We start from the raw sequence: 17754 nt of genomic DNA, 5'->3' as shown, positions 1-17754 counted from the left end.
CGACACGTATATAAAATTTCCCGAGAAAGATATCAAGGGTTTTTTGTTTCTGAAGCGTTGTTGCTCTTTTTCATCCCCGAATCCTCCAAAACGCATGAAGCCGTCGCAGTCGAGGCCAAGGCTCAATGCTTTACCTTCATATTCTAACACAAAAAATGGAGAGCTGCAGCGTCGAAGGCACTCGTATCACCTCAATGCGATGCAGCAGGATGCATCGTCCCATACTGAATCGAGAACACCTAGGTCGTCAATGTCTTCTGCACGGTTCCGTTCGTGTACACAGCAGAATCAACGGCAAAGATCATCCGCTACTATGACGCAGCATTATCCGCCACTGACCCGAGATCGATTGGAAAAGAAGAATAAACTAGACCTCCTTCTTTCGGGCAGGCCTACGGCAGGCATAAGGCGTCTCGCACACCGCCGAAGTATATCCAATGGTTATATATTCCGCCACATATACAACGAAGACGGGAAGCCCATGAAGTGGCTAGATCAGATAGAAGACGAGCAACAGAAGCGACGGGTTGGGAGCACTGAAGCATCGCAGAACTCGCCCTCCACCAGCAAAGTTCCATCAGGCTATGACCATTTATCACAGTCTGTGAGCACAAGAAAGGCTCAAGGGCAACGCAGCCCTGCCCACTCTGCCTTGTCAGGCTCGAACATCCAGCCAACACTCTCTGTGCACCCAAAATCGCATGCATCCACGATCCAGCCAGCCGGTGCTACCGACAGATCAGCAAGCACTCATTTTAGTTTTTGGGACAGGGAGCAGATACCGCCGCCGCCGAGACGCTTATCTAAGCTGTTGGCGATGGCAGCTACGCAGAGAGAGCAGCAGCAGCAACAGGATCAACAGCAGCAAGTCCCTTCCTTGGCCGCTGCTGCTCGGAAACCATCCTCTACAACGCCGCCTTCAGAGTCATCCTGGTGGTATCGAGCCTTGTGCGCGGTGTGCATAGCAGCAGGTCGCGTCGTGGATGCGAGGAGCTGCGAAACAACCAGTACCTACATGGACGCCGAGGACGTAACATCTCTAGCACGATATATATATGCACTTGAAAGCCGAAAATCTAACATTGGCAAGAGGGATATTCCCACCAGTGAGACTGCGCGTGACAAGAAACCTAGCTATGCGCGCTCGCACCTATCCGATAGGCAAGGTTCTTCACAGCAGCAGCAGCAGCAGCATCCATTCACGATACCTGATGAGTTCGATTTATTGCCAAGAGAGGAAGAGGGAAGGATGGATGAACGTTCATCACCGCCATGGAACGCTGTGAGGAGTAGGAGAAGAACGATGACAACAAGAGGGATATTCATACGACGTCCACCTTCTGCACCTGCCTCAGAGGATAAGGAGGCAGACATGACTAGAACCAATGCTGCTACCAAAGCATCGAGTTCTTTTCCTGACAGTCAGTTGTATGCTTCGTCGTCACCACCACTGCCACCAAGCCCACCAGGCCAAGAATCGAATTACGAAGCAATGGGAAGAACTCGCAGACGATTAAAGCGGTTTTCATCAGCAATGGAGATACTTCGTAAAGCATCTATTCAAAAGTTGCTCCATCCACGTCGGGAAGAAACAACTCCTGTTACCACAGGAGAGGAAGAAGAGAAGCATCCTATATTTGCCAGCATTGATGAGGGACCTGGCGTACCTATCTCGTTTGAAGGTTGGTCGCTGGGCTACTTTGGACCCACGAGTGAGTTACGATTTAAACTTTGGAAATACATTGCTTCAAAGTAAGATTTATTTACATTCTGGGAAAGATATGTTTAACGATACAGCTAACGATGGATGTGATAATACCAGATACCACGCAGCGATTATGTTTTCGTTAATCCTTTTGCACTGGATCATATTGTCCATTGTGCCTATACATTCAACTGCAGACAAGACCAATTTCTTCCAGCCTTACCAATATGCTCTGTTGCTGATCAACGTCTGCTACACGTATGTGTGTAGATACTGCAGTGAGAGTAACAGCAAAAAGAGCGAGCTAACAATAACTTTATTCACAAGATTGGAAGCTGCTGCAAAGATAATAGTATACGGATTCTTTTGGTCGCAATTTCCAAAGCATCTGCTGTGGCTAGCAAAGCTGAAAGAGCGCTGCCCTGAATGGATGATGTGTTGGCCAGCGATAAAAGGATGTCAGAGGATGACATGGCAACCGCTAAGGAGCCATGATTCTCGCTCCCCAGAATTTGCATCTGCGCGATCATTTTACTCAGCGAACAGTATACGATCCATGTCCTTTGTTCCACCGAACAGCCAACTGCCAACTGCAGAGAGTAATGGAGATTACGAGTACCAGCCGGCACCTTGGTCGCCTGTCGCGTCCCCCTCAGCACCAGCAACGCCTTCAACCGCAAGCACTGTACCTGCTGCGTTGAGCGACAGCGCTATGCAGGCTTATCGCGAGGACATACCTGAAGATGCAATTACCGAGTTCCGCTTGAGCTCAGCATCTTCGAAAGCAACAAACAAGACTGATCTAAGCAGTGAATTATATGGCTGTCTAAAGGTCACACACATGGCTTACTGCAGCAGTTTCAGCAACGTGATAGATTTATTAGTCATCACGTCATATTGGATCGATCTTACTTTGATGCTGAGCTCTCACGATACGTTTTCCTTGTTTAAAACATTAGCCGCAGCGCGTATCCTGAGACTCGTCATGATTACTGAGGGTACTTCGGTAAGACAGAAGAAAGAAGGGATTATTCATAGGAGAAAAAAGGATGTTGATCTATTTGTTTCTTTCTTCCAAAAAAGACCATCATGCAATCTCTAGCTACCAGTCTGGATATGCTTCGCAACGTCATGGGATTTTTCGTATTCTTCTGGGTCCTGTTCTCGATATTTGCATTGTTTGTGCTACGCAACTCATTCTCTCGTCGATGTGCTGTCATGCCCGAGGGCGGCCTGTTTAGGGGCATATCTGGTAAAGATAGATGATATATAACATTAGGTTGTTGCTGTATTTATTGTGTTATATCCTTGGTTTAGATCTCACCTACGTGGATCCTCCCGTTGCATGCAGCTATTACTACGACGCAGAAGGCAACAAGCACGGAGCATACGATATAGATACCGGCACAGTGCTGAACATCTTGGGCGAAGACAGCTTCGTGTGCAAGGCGGGCCAAGTATGCGTTCAAAGCGTCAGCCATCAACCGGGATGGACATTTATCAATTACAACAACATCTTTTACACAATGCTCAATGTGTTTACTGTTATATCCACCGAAGGATGGACTGATCTCATGTATCTAAGCCAAGATAGCATCTCAGGCAACGTCGCCAGCATATTTTACTGTTCCTGCATCTATTTAATGACCTACATCATGGTACCGCTCTTCATTGCTGTAATTACTACATCGTTTTCGCACGTGCGAGGAGATATGCGTTCAAGCGCATTCGCTGGCTCCAAAAAGAGGACGCGACTTTTGCTTAGCAGGACGATTGATAATAGCCACAGTACTGAGGAACAACAAGAGCAGCAACAGCAGCAGCAACTCCATCAGGAGGAAGAGTGGGTATATGGACACAGTAGTAATCCTCGCGAAAGACTGTTGCAAAAATCACATCGATTACGCCGGGCCATTTCAGCCGTTGTCTCCAACCCTATCTTCCCATACGCTGGAAGTGCATTGGTGGCCATCAATGCGGTCTTTATGATGCTTCACAGCCCGACCTTGGCACCTACGCGCACCGATAAACTGGGTAAGATGGAGAAAGAGATAGTACAGGACTTGGTTTAGAATCCTTGCAGATACTAATTTTGCTCATTGCATCCAGATTTCGTTCTAGACGCATTTAATTGGATTTTTGCGTTGGAGATATTTATGCGATGGGTTGCGGCATCCACCTGGCAAAACTTTTGGAGATATTATCATATCCTTTTTTCATTACATTTTTCACTCTCTGGTTAAAAACATTAAATCAATCCTTAACCTGCAGAATGATATTTACGCAATAGGGTCGATTTGGTAATTGCATTGGTCACTCTACTCGATACCGCGGTGACAATGCATCGCACAGTGCCTCAAAACATTATACGACTCTTTGCAGTCATGCGATTGTACCGACTAGCTTACTTGTACCCGCGAGTGCTGAGATTACTGGTAAGGCTACTGCTCTGCACGGTCACGATACAAATCTATTGAACATAATCCTTTCTATTGGGTGTCTAGTCTGAAGTCGTTGGTGATGGGCAAGGATTTGTTAACCTCACGTTCTTTACGTTTTTGGTACTCTTTCTGCTGTGCCCCATCGCTGTTCAACTCTTTGGAGGTGACTTTGACAGCACCGTGGCAGCTAACGATCCAGAAATGCGCTTCGATAATTTCTATCAGGCGTTCCTCGCACTTTTCCAGGTATAATTCCCATTTTCTTCTCTGAACAATGCACTTTAGGAGTTTACACTGATTCTATTTTAAAGATCATGACAGGCGAAAATTGGACAGTAAGTCAGTGACAGCGGATTTGCTGTAAATATTAGTACTTAATCATATACCACAGGACATCCTATACAATGCGATGCACAGTCAAGCACAAGCATACGCATCTGCCATTTACGCAGCAATATTTATGGTTTTGCTTTACTTTACAGTCCACTGTAGAGTATCTGCTAATGCTTTAAATTTGCAAAGAGATGTGCTAAATATTGAATTATAGATATGGTACTCAACCTGTTCATAGCCATGATCATGGAAAACTTCGACTTGGACGAAGACGAAATTCGACAGATTCAAATCAAAAAATACATTAGACAGCATCGTTGGCAGCCCGAATACTTTAGAATGGACTTGTTGAGTCAGTAAGTATCATGTCCAGGAAAGATACCCGGTTGCTCGCTAATGAAACGGTCAGATTGCTGCTGCCCATTTTCATGAAGCAGGAAAAACGCAAATTCAAGACGGATAAGCTTCCACAGAGCCTAATAGCGTCCGTGACGAACCAAAAGTTTAAAGAATTTTTGACTACCGAAGGGCAAGAGGGACGCAGGCGATCGTCACTCACGACCGAGTCGTCTGGAAGCACGGCCGGAGCAAACTGGCGCCGCATGTCCCTCTACTCAACGACGCGGAAAACGTCTCGCAAAGCGTCCACGATATCCACCATGAGTGGACTAAGTACAGTCGTTGCAGATGAACCGCTGACTGAGGACAGCGATGAGCCGCTGGTAAAGTACGGCGACGAGTACGAGATCAACGTGGCCAAGGAGAACAAGGATGTCATTGTGGAGAACCTTAAAGTGTTTCGATCGCTATTCTTTTTGAAACCGGACAATCCGTTCCGCGCATTCTGCATTTGGCTCACATCGTCCACGCTGTACCGAGCATTTCTTATCTTTATCCTCACTGTCAGCGTTATTTTGAGTATATGGGCAGACGAGAGAAACCGCAATTTTTTCAACACGAGTGCAAGGATAATTGAAATTTTGCAGAGGGTATTCCTCGGCATTTTCTGGTGTGATGTATTCATCAACATTGTATCAAACGGTGCGGTCATCTTGCCACGATCTTTCTTTCGGAACGCGTGGAACATCGTTGATGTTTCGATCCTGCTGGCGCAAATCATTACCTTGACGACGGTTGACGATCTTGGATATCAAGGCGCCATTCTTCGAGTCCTCCGCACACTGAGGATATTGCGCATCGGCTACTACATTGAGGAGTTGCGGGTCATATTCTTGTATCTCATGTCAGGTTTGCCGACCATGGTGGACGCCGTCATGCTCAACCTTATGGTGTTTATTGCGTTTGCTATCTATGGTTGCTACTTGTTTGCCGGCCGCTTTGCTCGGTGCAACGATGAAGGATCGACGTCAATCGAGGGCTGCATGAGCGAATTTCATTCTCAGGCACAGGGCATCCTCATCCCGCGAACATGGTCAAATCCATACCGGTACTCGTTTGACAGTTTTGGAAAGGCTCTGCTGCACCTGTTTGAATGTGCTTCCGGAGAAGGATGGGTAAAAGTTGCGTCGACTGTTTTTGTATGCAGATGTATACTCACAATTCGTTTTACAAACTCTTAGATCATGTCACTATTTACTGCAATGAGTGTGTCTCCGGCTGGCGACATCAAGCAGCAGCCAAAATTCGACTGGTCATCAACCTCTGTGATGTACTCTATATACTACATTGTTTTCATGTTTGTGGCATCGCTGTGCTCTATCCAGCTCTTTATCGGCGTCATTCTTGAGATCTTTAAACGCAGGAGTGGCATTTCTTCGTTGACCAACACACAACGTCAATTCCAGGATTTGCAGCGGCAGCTTGCTCTGATAAAACCTACGCGGCGAGCCAAAAGGCCATCTGGAAGCTGGTTCCGCGGCAAATGCTACGATTTAGTGATCGATAAACGTGGCAAGTTTGCAAGATTCATGGCCTATATCCTCAGCGCAAACATAGGTAAGAGGGAATAGATGCACTTAAGAAATAGGAGGCATTGAACATGGCGTCTATTTACTTTTTAGCTGTCTTTGCGGCGTCGCATCTCCATCAATCTGAGCTGTTTACCAATATCCAAAGTGGATTATTCTGGATCCTCTTGGGTGTCTATGCGCTTGAGATATTCTTGAAAATCAATGGTTTAGGTTTGCACAAGGTAAAGAGACGTAGACCCTCTTTCTCAAATTTGTTACTCTGATACCTTTTACGTCCAGTGGCGCTCATCGAAATGGAATATCTACGACGCCGTCATGACAACCATGGGTAAGACTCAAAACGTCAGCATACGTTCAATGCTAACATGTCTTAACTCAGTGATCATATTGTTTGCATTGAAAAAGTACTGGGAAATGCAGGCAAGTCCTCATTGTATGTGTAAACGTTGCATATTTATGTATTAAACGCTAGTTTCCAGTTTGCAATGGCTGTAGTTTTTGCGCTCTTAAAGGTCGGCATAGCGTTCAGACTCGCACAGCGCATTGAAGCTTTGGATACCCTCTTTCGTGCAGCAGAGTAAGTAAGAAAAAAAGAAAAGAGAGATTATTTTTCTCATCTTTTTATCAACATTTATTCCTCTTAGACGTGCAGCACCGACTATAGCGTATATCTCGGCCGCTTTTGCACTCGTGATCTTGTGCTTCGCGGTCACGTTCCAAGAACTCTTTGGCACGACGCGCTATGGTCTCTATGGAAACAACCATGCAAACTTTCGCAATTTGTGGACTGCGCTGCAAACCTTGTGGCGTATCACCACTGGAGAGAACTGGGTGAGAGAATTCGCAATAGAAAAACAAGCGAACCTTTGCTAATAACAATGTGTAGGATTTCTTGATGCATGATTTCGCTGTTGTCCCACCTAACTGTGTGCCCGGAATCGATTGCGGATCGCCGTTCGCGGCGGTCGCCCTATTTGTGATATTTTACGTCGTCTGTACCTACATTTTTGTTAACCTTTTTACTGTGGTAAGAGTCCATTTACGCGTGCAATTTATGTAACGAAGGCTTCCAAAATAACCGATGCTAAAATAGGTTGTCATCAATAACTTCTCGTTTACGTTTGATAAACGAAACCAGTTCACACTGATTACTCGCTCGGATCTTCGATAGTAAGCACATATATTATGCCTGATATTTATTGAAAAGCTGATCTAAACATTGCATCCAGCTACAAGGCAGCGTGGGCGCAGTTTGATCCCAAAGCAACCGGATTTATAAAGAAGAAGGACGTGCCGGGATTTTTACGCGCACTGCGGGGTGTGCTGGCTATCCGTATCTATGACGAGCAACATAGTATCAAGAGCCTGCTGAATTGCAGCTACACGATGGATGCCGATCTAACACACCTCGCGTCGGTGCCTCTTTCGCAAGCGCAGATGAATTCTGAAACGAGGGCTAACAATATCATCGGGGAGCGATTCTACAACTATAACGAGGTGAATCGACGGCTTGCAACGATGGACGTTGAAGCCGTGAGAAACAACAAGAGACAGTATGCTTTTGTGTATCAGGAGATCATGGCGAAGGCCGGATTTCGGGGTATTTCTTTTCACGACATGTTGGAAATACTCGCGATGCAGCTCGTTGATGTATCCAAATCACTCACGTAATATTTTTGCATTGTAAAAGATATTTCTGCCCGAACAAGTCGCTAACATTCAAGAACTGGTATAGGTTTGATGAACTTGTCAACAGAGCACGACAGCAAGATAAAATCGAAAAGATTTTGGCGACCAAGAAAGCTAAGAGTTTTGTGTCTATGCTGGTGCAACGAAGGCGGTTCCTCAAGGAGCGCGAAGAGCGACATGATACACAGATTCTCGATCTCGGACTCTTGATTGAAGAACCAGAGTTACAGAAATACCTCGATGTAAAGCGGCCACCTCGTCGACCGTTACTCAATGTATCTCAGGATGAGCACGTCGAAGAAAAAGAAAGAAAGAAGTCATCTGGTTCACCAGGTAAAAATGGAAAAATATTGGGTAGGATCGACGAGACGTCCAACTAAACAGGCATTGATTTAGTACCAACAATCGTCGTTGACAAACCAATTCGTTCGCCACTTCCGCAATCGCTGATATTCATGCTCGAAGGAGGAGCAAGACAACCACCTAGATATCCTTCTCATCCGTCGACTGTCGAATCTGAAGTGATGGATGAGACACGGCCTTCGACACCATCTTCGGTGCGGACGCATCGATCTCCGATGTTATCTCTCCATTCACCTTCAGCTTCATTGAGAGTTGTATCTCTATCATCGCCAGGCGCTTTTTTTGGCACAGAAGCATTAGGTGATACCTCCTTAGATACGTTCACCCGTTACTTTGCATCCGACCAAATAGCGGCCATGAACTCGGCTGATGCGGCCGATCTTGTAAATACTCTCCAGGACTCTCAGTGGAGTGGTAAGTTTCCTTTCTTTTCCTTCACTCATTCAAAGAGGGATCTCATTGTTATTTTGCATATTTTACAGAGCTGCTACGCGACCGAGAGCAAAGCTAAGTCCTTTTTTATTGTCCTATCTGCCGATCTCAACAGTTATTGTAAATATGTATAGTGTACATACCGTCTAAAAACAATATTATTCCTCGATAAACAAACTTATTAAAGTAAATTTCTGCGTATACAATACAATACAAAGATATACGTTGCGTGATCTCCGTCAAGCGCTATGGCCCCTTCGTTATTTTCGCCTTTTCCGAATGCTGCTGTATCCGCCACCATCAGCGGTAGTGGTAGTGGTAGCAGCAATGAATTTTCCGACTTTGATATTCTCAATACCATCTATCCAAAATCCTCCATCTCTACTGTGTGGCCTTCTTCCTCTTCGTGCCACTTGCAAAAATGCATCAGTTCCGATGAATACACTGCAACGACGATCATGTCCCCGACAACAACAGCGCAGCGTGACGACGACGGTCATGAAGGAGATATTAATACTGGGCAACAGGACGATGACGGTGATGATGACTTTGATGGTTTCACAACAGCCGCACGGACGGCTGTCGCAATAAAGACAAGCTATGAGTTAACATCGGCGCAACGCAGCGACAACGCACAGCTGTCAGACATGGCCGAAACGTCAAACGAAGCATTACCTTCCCCAACGTTAAGCAAGTGTTTCACATAAACCTGTAAACTACCAGGCTCCCACTGATATATTTGTACATCCACAGATATCCAAGCTGGCACCGAGTTCACATCGCCCTCTGTACCGTACCAACCGCAACGCACCAACATGGTTAGTTAGTGATCTTAGGGAGCCAGTTCTTTGAAGGCGAGCTTATAACGACGGTATAGATCGTGGGCATAACCTTTAGTGCAATCATACTTGTGTCAATGCTTATCGGTGTGATGCTCGCTGTGCGTGTTATTCAAAGAAACAAAAAGGAAAAGCGGAGGGAGCAACTGGTCTGGCTTTTCCAAAGCAACGATGACGATGATAGCAGCAGCAGCAACAGCAGCAGCAGCGAGTTTGGCCGCCAGAATTGGTTCCTGAAGCAACAGCAGCAATCGCGACGCCAACCCATTGCATTGCAACGACTCGGTCCTTCATCCAAATTCTCCAAAGCCGTGCGTCTCGCTGCTGTCCAACAAAGCCCTTCACTCGACACGAGTTCTCCGTAAAAGCGGTCCTTCTTGTTTCACGCAGCATATTATATTTTTTATTTTATCTCGCCCGAATATAGATCCGAATAAACACACACACACACACAGAGAGAGGAAAGCGTCGTGGTGGTGAAACGGGAGATAAAGTGAGAGACAAGAAAGAAAAAATAGTTCTGATAAAACATAATCAGCAAATATGATCCGACACATACTTTTCCAACCAACTTACTATTTCTTCTTGGAGACACCGACGGTTCTACCACGACGGCCAGTAGTCTTGGTGTGTTGACCACGGACACGGAGACCCCAGAAGTGACGGAGACCACGGTGAGCACGGATCTTCTTCAAGCGCTCGAGGTCCTCACGCATCTTGGTGTCGAGGGTGTTGGAGATGGCTTGGCTGTACTTGCCGTCAACGACATCCTTCTGTCTGTTCAGGAACCAGTTGGGGATCTTGTATTGGGAGGGGTTCTGGAGGATGGTGACGATACGCTCCAACTCTTCGTTGCTGAGCTCACCAGCTCTGTAAAAACACCACCAGTTAGAACTTTACACCTTTCTTTCCGTAGAAAGGGAAGACGCTGATGTATATACCTCTTGTTGAGATCGACGTCAGCCTTCTTGCAGGCGATGTTGGCGAAACGACGACCGACACCCTTGACAGAGGTCAAGGCAATGGTGATCTTGTTCTTGCCATCAACGTTGGTGTTGAGGAGACGCAGAATGTGCTGGAACTGATTCCTCTCGGGAACGACGAGCGACTATAATACAATAATCAGTTTTGTCGCCATTGAACATGCAGACCGCCCGCATTCAATACAATTTCTGTCTCTACACCTCACGTCCAACTTTCTTTCCTCGCGAGGTATGCAGCCTCCCCCATTCACTCTTTCATTCATTCATCCATCCATCCATCCATCCATCCATTTGGGAACATGTTCATTCTCTCTCTCTAGTACTCTCTCTACCGTCATCGATACATACCATTTTCGCGGAAAGAGATCGAGCATGGTTGTCGCCTGCAAGCCTTCAAGACCCTGCCGGCTCTTCGGAGCCTGAAATTGACCATGCACCAGTAACTCGAGTTGCTTTGCACCGCACTGCGCGACAGACGAGCTCTGTTTCGGGTCATCTTCTCTATTCTTTCCAATATTGAGCTTCTATGGGATATATCGGATTACATAGCAAATTTTCCTTGGTCTTTCCCCGAATATTGAAGGGTCCCAAGTGGGTTTCGAGAATTTGTGGGTAATGACAACCGCATACTCTGGGTATCGCGTGGACGCATGCATTTTGCCATAGCTTTGTGATTTATTAATGACTATCGCATTATCCTGCGTCGCAGCGATCGACTGGACCGTCGTCTATTTATTTACAGCTAATATTACGTTGCATGTCTTTGAAAAGCTGGATTGCATTGACGCCATCATCCTTTAGAATGTGTCACTTTCTAAAACCGTAACGTTGAATTGCACCAATACCTTCATTTATCGACTCGAATCAGAACGCGCAAAGAAGGTGGCTCCAAAACAATGCAGTCACTCTACAGTAGTTTTAAAGTATGTATATTGCGATTAATAGTAAAAGTTCCTGCTATTTACTGAAGTTATCTCTAGCATTGCAGCTGATAAGCATCAACTCTATCTTGATGTCACAATAAGAAGGTGGCGGCTGATCGCTTTTTAGCTGCATTTTCACAAAGTCTGTGCAACGAATCTGAACCTCCCGAAACTTATCAGAACTCGAGTAATCGTCATCCCTTCTCTTTTTGCTGGTTACGTACGTTAAACCAGAAGCTATGCGTATTCTCAAAAGAGAGAACGTTGCGTGTATGCGGGCGTTCTATCAGAAAATCTCTTGTTTCTCACTCGATTAAAAATTATTCGTAACAACACAGTCATCCAAATGAACAGGTTTACAGTGCAAGAGATAGTAACATAAAAGCAACAAGTTCTGAATCTCGATCTCCCATGGTCGGGGATCATGTCTTTGCAAGATCTTCCAAGTCACCTGCAATGAACGGAAATGTACTTTGCAAGTTTCCGCAAATAAACCTCTCAAAACGCACTGTGTTTGCAAGTGCAAGGTGGGAGTGACAATACCTTCCAAGAAACTTGCCTGTAGGATACAAGTGGTGCCGCAGCAAGGCCGACTGGGAGAACGGACGGACAGGCTGGCTGCAGCAAACAGCATTCCGCGCTGATGTTGAAAAAAGCAGCAAAAAGAGGACCTCTCTCCTCCCTTGCCCCCCCGTTACCCTTTTCCACTCTCTTCTACAACGGCAAATTACCAACCCAACTGTCGCGCGAAACTTGCAACCTCTGATCGCTACCTTGGATACTCAACAGACGGGAACAAAAGTTCTGAAATGAGTATGTGTTGATCTTGCCTCCACTCCACCCCACCCCTTCCTTTTCCCTTTTGTGCCCAACCAAGCAAGAGCAAAGAACTAAAGATCGTATGCCCCGGGACACTGCAAGACGCTTGTTTCTTTGCTTGCTTGCTGACGCCGTCTCCTCTTTCTCTTTCTCTCTCTCTCTCCCCCCTCTCTCTTTGCATTCCGCAGAACAGAACAGTTTTGTTAATGACCTTTATTGTTGTAGCCGCTCAGCGTCGTGGTCGAAATGGCCATGCAGGCCGTAGGAAGCAGAAACCAGCACCTCAACGTCAAGTTGTGCAGAGTGATTCTGAAGAAGAGAGCTCGGACGGAGCTTCAGTCACTCGCTGTGTGTGTGGCGAAAGTCGTAAGTTTTCGAGCGTGAGAGCGCGCAGGAGATCGTTCAAGCCAAGCTAATGAACCTTTGTCTTTCTTTTTTTCTTCTTCTCCCAGACAATGTTGGATTAATGGTGCAGTGTGATCAATGCGAAGTGTGGCAGCATTGTGATTGCGTGGGGCTGGAGGAACAGGATATCCCAGAGCATTACTACTGCGAAGAGTGTAAGCCTGAAAACCACTCTGTGGTCAAGCTTACGCACGGAAGGTAATTTGGGCACAGGAGAAAATTTGCAAAGAGACTGTCAACTCAATCGGGAGTTACGATTTTTTTCTTGGAATAACAGAGTGCGTCGTTCATACAGTTCCGATGGTCGCTTCGCAACGTCAACGACCGTCACCGAAAAGAAACCGCCGAAAAGACGCATGACATTCAACAGCAGAGAAGCGCTCATGTCCCTGGAGGATGTCCTGGCTGCCAGGAATGCTTTGGAGTTTGGTGCATATACAAGCTCTCCACCGAGCTCTCCAAAGGTCGCCGCTGACGAGGAGAGTAAATCAGAAGACAAGGATAAAGATTCGCCGCCATCATCGGATAAGGAAGAGAAAAAGAAGAGTTCGTCCTCGGATGCAAATGACATGACTGGATCAAACAAGGAAGATGGTGGGTTCGCTCTTTATATATTCTACAGTAGCTATTAACTAACATGCTCTGTCTTGTCAGATGATGCCATGGAAGTTGAAGTGGAAACAAGCCGGCCCAGAGGAGGAAAGAAGCCAAAGAGAACAAATTCTCGAAACAGCAAACAACAAAGCGAAAATGATGTTGGACCTAACACGAAACCTGCTCGAGTCGAGAAGCGTGGAGGCAGAGGTGGTGCTCGGCGAACAAATTCAACCGGCAGCCGACGAGGACAGAACTCAAGACCGCGATCGAGAACATCGACGCCGCAACCTGGAGAACAGAGCCCTGCTAACAACTCTATCTCGAGTTCCTCGATCTTTGAGAAACTTTCAACGTCTGCTCGTGAAGCTTCGCCGCCGGCTAGGATTAGGTATCCATCCGCTAAAATGTCAATATCGGAAATGAACCGAAGAGCAAAGCAGATATTGGAGTACATTAGCTCCATCCAGGTAGAGATGGCGACTAGCAGCAACAGTCCATCTATGGGAAATAATGGCAACGGAAACTTTTCTGCTACACCAATCACCACTAGTGTAAAGCAAGAGCAGATCACAGCACAGCAACGGGACAGTCGTATACAGATCGACCCACTCACTAAAGTCGATCAAGTATCAACTACCGTAGTAGTGGAACAGCAGCAGCTGCAGGATAGGAACGGCGCGAAACCAGCTGCCATCGTTATTCCTGAGAAACGGGAAGATGGCCCTTCATCGTCGCTCAGCAGTGCTAGCACAATACCGTTGGAAGAGAATCCGTCAGGCCAAACAGCATCTGAAGAGCATCTTCACAAGGAGAAGAGTACGGCTGAAGAGGCGATTGCAGCGCGGTCTATGCAAGAGCAAGAATCTAAGCGAGAGCAAACGTCGCTTGAAATCATGGATATGCTCAGCCGTGAATTGATTAATTTCCAGCGCAAATTCGGGTCGAAAAGCACATACCATGGCTCGTCAAGGCATCACCGCAGCAGCAACAAGGAAGAGGATAGCGAGAGTGAAACAACAACAACCACAACAACACGAGTCACTCGCAGTCGAGAAACGAGTGGCGGTAGCGGCAGCTCCAACAGCGCTGCTGCTGCTGCTGCATCTCTCTTGGTGGAGAAGAGTGCAGCGCATGCATGAATTCCCGCCCGCCCCGCACTTTCTCTCTGACCATCCCAATTCCCCGCCCTTCCTACTGCATTGTGTGTGAACTCTCGCCCGCCTTCATGCTTTTTCCGTTCTTACTCTCTACCTCTCTCTTTCTCTCTCTTTCTCTCTCTCTTTTTTTCTCATGTGTAAATATCCGTACTCTTTTCATCCTGTAAGTAATTTACTTTGCTTCTTCCTTCTTCTTCTTCTTCTTCGACATCCTCACGCGCTGTGTACGCCTAATATCTTTCTTCTTCGATGTGTGTACTATTAACATGTTGATATGAAAACAGGAAATTTGCATTTTTTTGGTTTCTTTTGTTCTTTGTAAACGTGTTATTGTCTGCTCCACATGCGTACTCGCCCGCGACGATCCGCAGTAGTGATATAATCCTTGTGGAAGGATAGGTGTGAGCAAGGGTCGGCGTGCACGGTTTGCGCTGTGATGGGTTGGAGGAAGGGCACTTGGTCCTTGTTGAGAATAGGATGCAGGGTCGGTAGAGGCACGTGGCTAGCGCCGCCGTTGCCGCTGTTGGACGAGTCGCCGTCGTCGTTATCGTTATCGACATGCCCTAAATTAAATACATTGGGTGTCCGTGACGACCGCCGTCTCCGGAATCGATTGAACGTAGAAAAGGATGACAGTTTGGTTTCTTGTTGTTGTTGTTGTTGCTTTTTTGATTTGAACAATGGCGAGGATGGCTCGTCCTGCGGGCTCTGAGGTGTCGAGTTACTTTTAAGTTTCTGGATACAAGGCAATGTTGTTAGGAAGAAGATTACAAAATTATGGGGACGGAAATAATTGCTTACATGTCTTGGTCTATGCAATGCACTAAATGAAAAGTCCCACAAGATCAATTTGCAATCCTCGCCAACACTCCCGAATCGGTATACTTTATCGTCGCACCGCGTCGAGTCGAATGCTACGGATGTTATCTAGATAGCGCAATGTTGGAAAAGTGGTTAAGATGGATTTATCCCATTCGTTGACGATCTTTACCCATGAAGTGTGGCCCTGGCAGCGAGCGACGATGCGTTTCTCAAGAACAGACCACAATGATACAAGATCATCTTGTCCTCCCGTCTACAATATCAATCAGTCGATGATGCAAAAGTGAAGCATGCAATGTATGACGTACCAAGAGGTAGAGACCATCTGGGCTCCACGCGACGCAGTTCAGTCTGCCGTAGTAGCCTGCAAAGATATCGCACAAACTAAAAAGGGAATGATCGATCAACAGGTAGATCGCGGACGATAAAGTCTTCAAAGTTTACTTACTGCTCATTGTGATAATCGATGATTTTCAGCGTACCGTCGCCGCTCACTACCGCCACGTATGATCCATCTGGGGAAAATTCAAAATCTTGATTGATGCATGTATGTTAAGACTGTGAAAACTCTCCTCTTGCTCCCGAAAGGGGATCTTACCACATATGCTGGTTGTTGATGTTTTCCAGTGTGAAACGGGGTTATTTTTGCTTTTTCTAGGTGGTCTCGAGACCTGCATCCTGCACAACAACACGGCGCGTCTAATTAATGATGGATAACATTAAAGTCTTTTCAAAAGATGCCTTACTGTTGATCAGCCCAGGTCGATGGTGGGTCGGGCGTGAATGCCTGATCATCGCGATCCTTGTCGAGGACAAGCATGGTACCGTCCTTGAACGAAGCCATGAACAAATCCTCGGAACCAGGTATCCACTTTACAGCGGTCACGGCAGAATTGCACATGATGCCCTTTTATAATGATAATAATAATTGTCAATTAAAACGATCTTGTTGCAACGCGTTTTTATTTCCAAGTATCCACTTACACCCTTGTTAAGCCGAGAGTACTTGTTGCTGATAGGGTCGAGCCATATCAAGTCTCCAGAAGAGAATCCAATAATTATATCCATGTAATCGCCGGTGCAGATTGACTTATTTACATCGTGGCATGTGGGATAGGCCTTGCTAAATACAATTTTACATAAATGTTCCTGAAGCCCTCGCGAATTAACATAACAGTAGATAAGAAAAAGGTCTCTCTTTTTTTTTTCTAATTACCTTGGTTTTTTGGGTTCCATCTGCCCAAATGAATGAGGTACCTTGGTTGTAAAAGACATAAATATCGTCAGGTGTTCTTGATGATAGGATCTTTTGCAAATGGTCGTGTATGCTGACACGTAAAATGAAGCTCGACTTTGTCTTTGCGAGATTATTCCTTGGCCTTCTGCTGTGGTTTTGTCGAAAACTGTTGCGGCTAAAAAGGGAAGACAGGGATCCGACACTGCTGTTAGCTCCGAGAGACGTCGAGACGTAATCATCTTTTTCTCCAATGGTATTATTGTTATCGTTGTTTGTGGTTGACGTGGATGGCGTGGCAGCGTGCGGGGTCGCTGTGCGCTGTTGTTCTACGCTCGACGAGGACGAGGACGCAATAGGTCGATGGTAGTGCCTAGCGGTAGTTGCATTTGGAATGGGAAGCGCCATTGATTTCTTGACATGTTTACTATCCAGTCCGAAGTACAAACCGTTGTTATTCTCGTCTTCTGAGGAATCTGCTGCTGCTGCTGGTGTATTATCCGTCGATACAGGCGTCATTGCTAGAAATTCAGCGGAAGGTGGTGGTGGCGCTAACCTCGTCGATGACGATGATAAGCTGCTGCTGCTGGGTTTAAGGTTGGAAACTACGGAGCATTGTGTACCCTGTGAAAATTGTGGATGAATCGTGGATGCATATATCTCGCACGCCAACGGCAATGTGCCGTCCGGAGTATGCAGTTCCTTGCATTCAAAATCCTTGTTGGTAGGTGGAAACGGCTGCAACAGTCTCGCGGCAGGCGTCGTCGGTGAAGTTCCAGTCGTGCTCGTGCTCGTTGAACGGCTTGCATACGGCGAGAGACTGTAAGAAGAAGCCAGACCCTAGAGCAGCAGCAGCAACAATAACAACAAAAGTTGAGAATCATTAACAAAGGGTGGTGATTAATTAGTTTTACCGTCTGCAGGTAGCCGTCCATGCCAGTTGGTCAATGTCAGGAAGGATCTATAGGTCGGAGTCGCTCGCTCTCTTGCGTGGGTAAAACGAAGAGAAGCCAATATATATTGTGTAGGTCTTGGCGTCGTCGTCGTCGCGTGCTGCGGGTCGCAAAGCTCGCTCGGGTCG

The 17754-nt window shown here is 46.4% G+C and overlaps 5 protein-coding genes across 5 annotated transcripts; 3 read left to right on the top strand and 2 right to left on the bottom strand.

Moving 5' to 3' along the window:
• Positions 1-94: 94 nt before the first annotated feature.
• On the top strand, positions 95-8973 carry VTP01DRAFT_2002 (uncharacterized protein; the record flags this gene model as incomplete). Its single annotated transcript, XM_069380416.1, has 24 exons — positions 95-1752; positions 1823-1963; positions 2033-2711; positions 2789-2957; positions 3023-3739; positions 3815-3910; positions 3989-4140; positions 4210-4392; positions 4458-4481; positions 4538-4634; positions 4694-4835; positions 4889-5993; positions 6060-6435; positions 6501-6631; positions 6690-6738; positions 6790-6830; positions 6890-6987; positions 7055-7241; positions 7297-7437; positions 7504-7580; positions 7640-8077; positions 8146-8432; positions 8496-8876; positions 8945-8973. 24 exons carry the CDS (start codon positions 95-97, stop codon positions 8971-8973), a joined length of 7398 nt encoding a protein of 2465 aa, XP_069237505.1.
• Positions 8974-9142: 169 nt separating this feature from the next.
• On the top strand, positions 9143-10098 carry VTP01DRAFT_2001 (uncharacterized protein; the record flags this gene model as incomplete). Its single annotated transcript, XM_069380415.1, has 3 exons — positions 9143-9590; positions 9648-9712; positions 9772-10098. 3 exons carry the CDS (start codon positions 9143-9145, stop codon positions 10096-10098), a joined length of 840 nt encoding a protein of 279 aa, XP_069237504.1.
• A 210-nt stretch (positions 10099-10308) lies between these two features.
• On the bottom strand, positions 10309-11510 carry VTP01DRAFT_2000 (40S ribosomal uS13 domain-containing protein; the record flags this gene model as incomplete). The annotated part of the gene is made up of 4 exons (XM_069380414.1): positions 10309-10603; positions 10675-10841; positions 11049-11240; positions 11469-11510. 4 exons carry the CDS (start codon positions 11508-11510, stop codon positions 10309-10311), a joined length of 696 nt encoding a protein of 231 aa, XP_069237503.1.
• A 1154-nt stretch (positions 11511-12664) lies between these two features.
• Positions 12665-14599, top strand: VTP01DRAFT_1999 (uncharacterized protein; the record flags this gene model as incomplete). The annotated part of the gene is made up of 4 exons (XM_069380410.1): positions 12665-12824; positions 12911-13061; positions 13141-13457; positions 13518-14599. 4 exons carry the CDS (start codon positions 12665-12667, stop codon positions 14597-14599), a joined length of 1710 nt encoding a protein of 569 aa, XP_069237502.1.
• A 345-nt stretch (positions 14600-14944) lies between these two features.
• VTP01DRAFT_1998 (uncharacterized protein) lies at positions 14945-17608 on the bottom strand (the record flags this gene model as incomplete). The annotated part of the gene is made up of 10 exons (XM_069380409.1): positions 14945-15352; positions 15419-15544; positions 15609-15692; positions 15748-15823; positions 15888-15972; positions 16038-16117; positions 16186-16346; positions 16424-16588; positions 16656-17513; positions 17588-17608. 10 exons carry the CDS (start codon positions 17606-17608, stop codon positions 14945-14947), a joined length of 2064 nt encoding a protein of 687 aa, XP_069237501.1.
• Between the last annotated feature and the right edge of the window lie 146 nt (positions 17609-17754).

Source organism: Rhizomucor pusillus, assembly GCF_041956525.1.
Source record: "Rhizomucor pusillus strain CBS 183.67 unplaced genomic scaffold VTP01scaffold_12, whole genome shotgun sequence".
In the NCBI taxonomy this organism is placed as follows: Eukaryota; Fungi; Mucoromycota; class Mucoromycetes; order Mucorales; family Lichtheimiaceae; genus Rhizomucor; species Rhizomucor pusillus.
The sequence above is the reverse complement of the archived record's forward strand: the minus strand, read 5'-3'. Positions and strand labels throughout refer to the sequence as shown.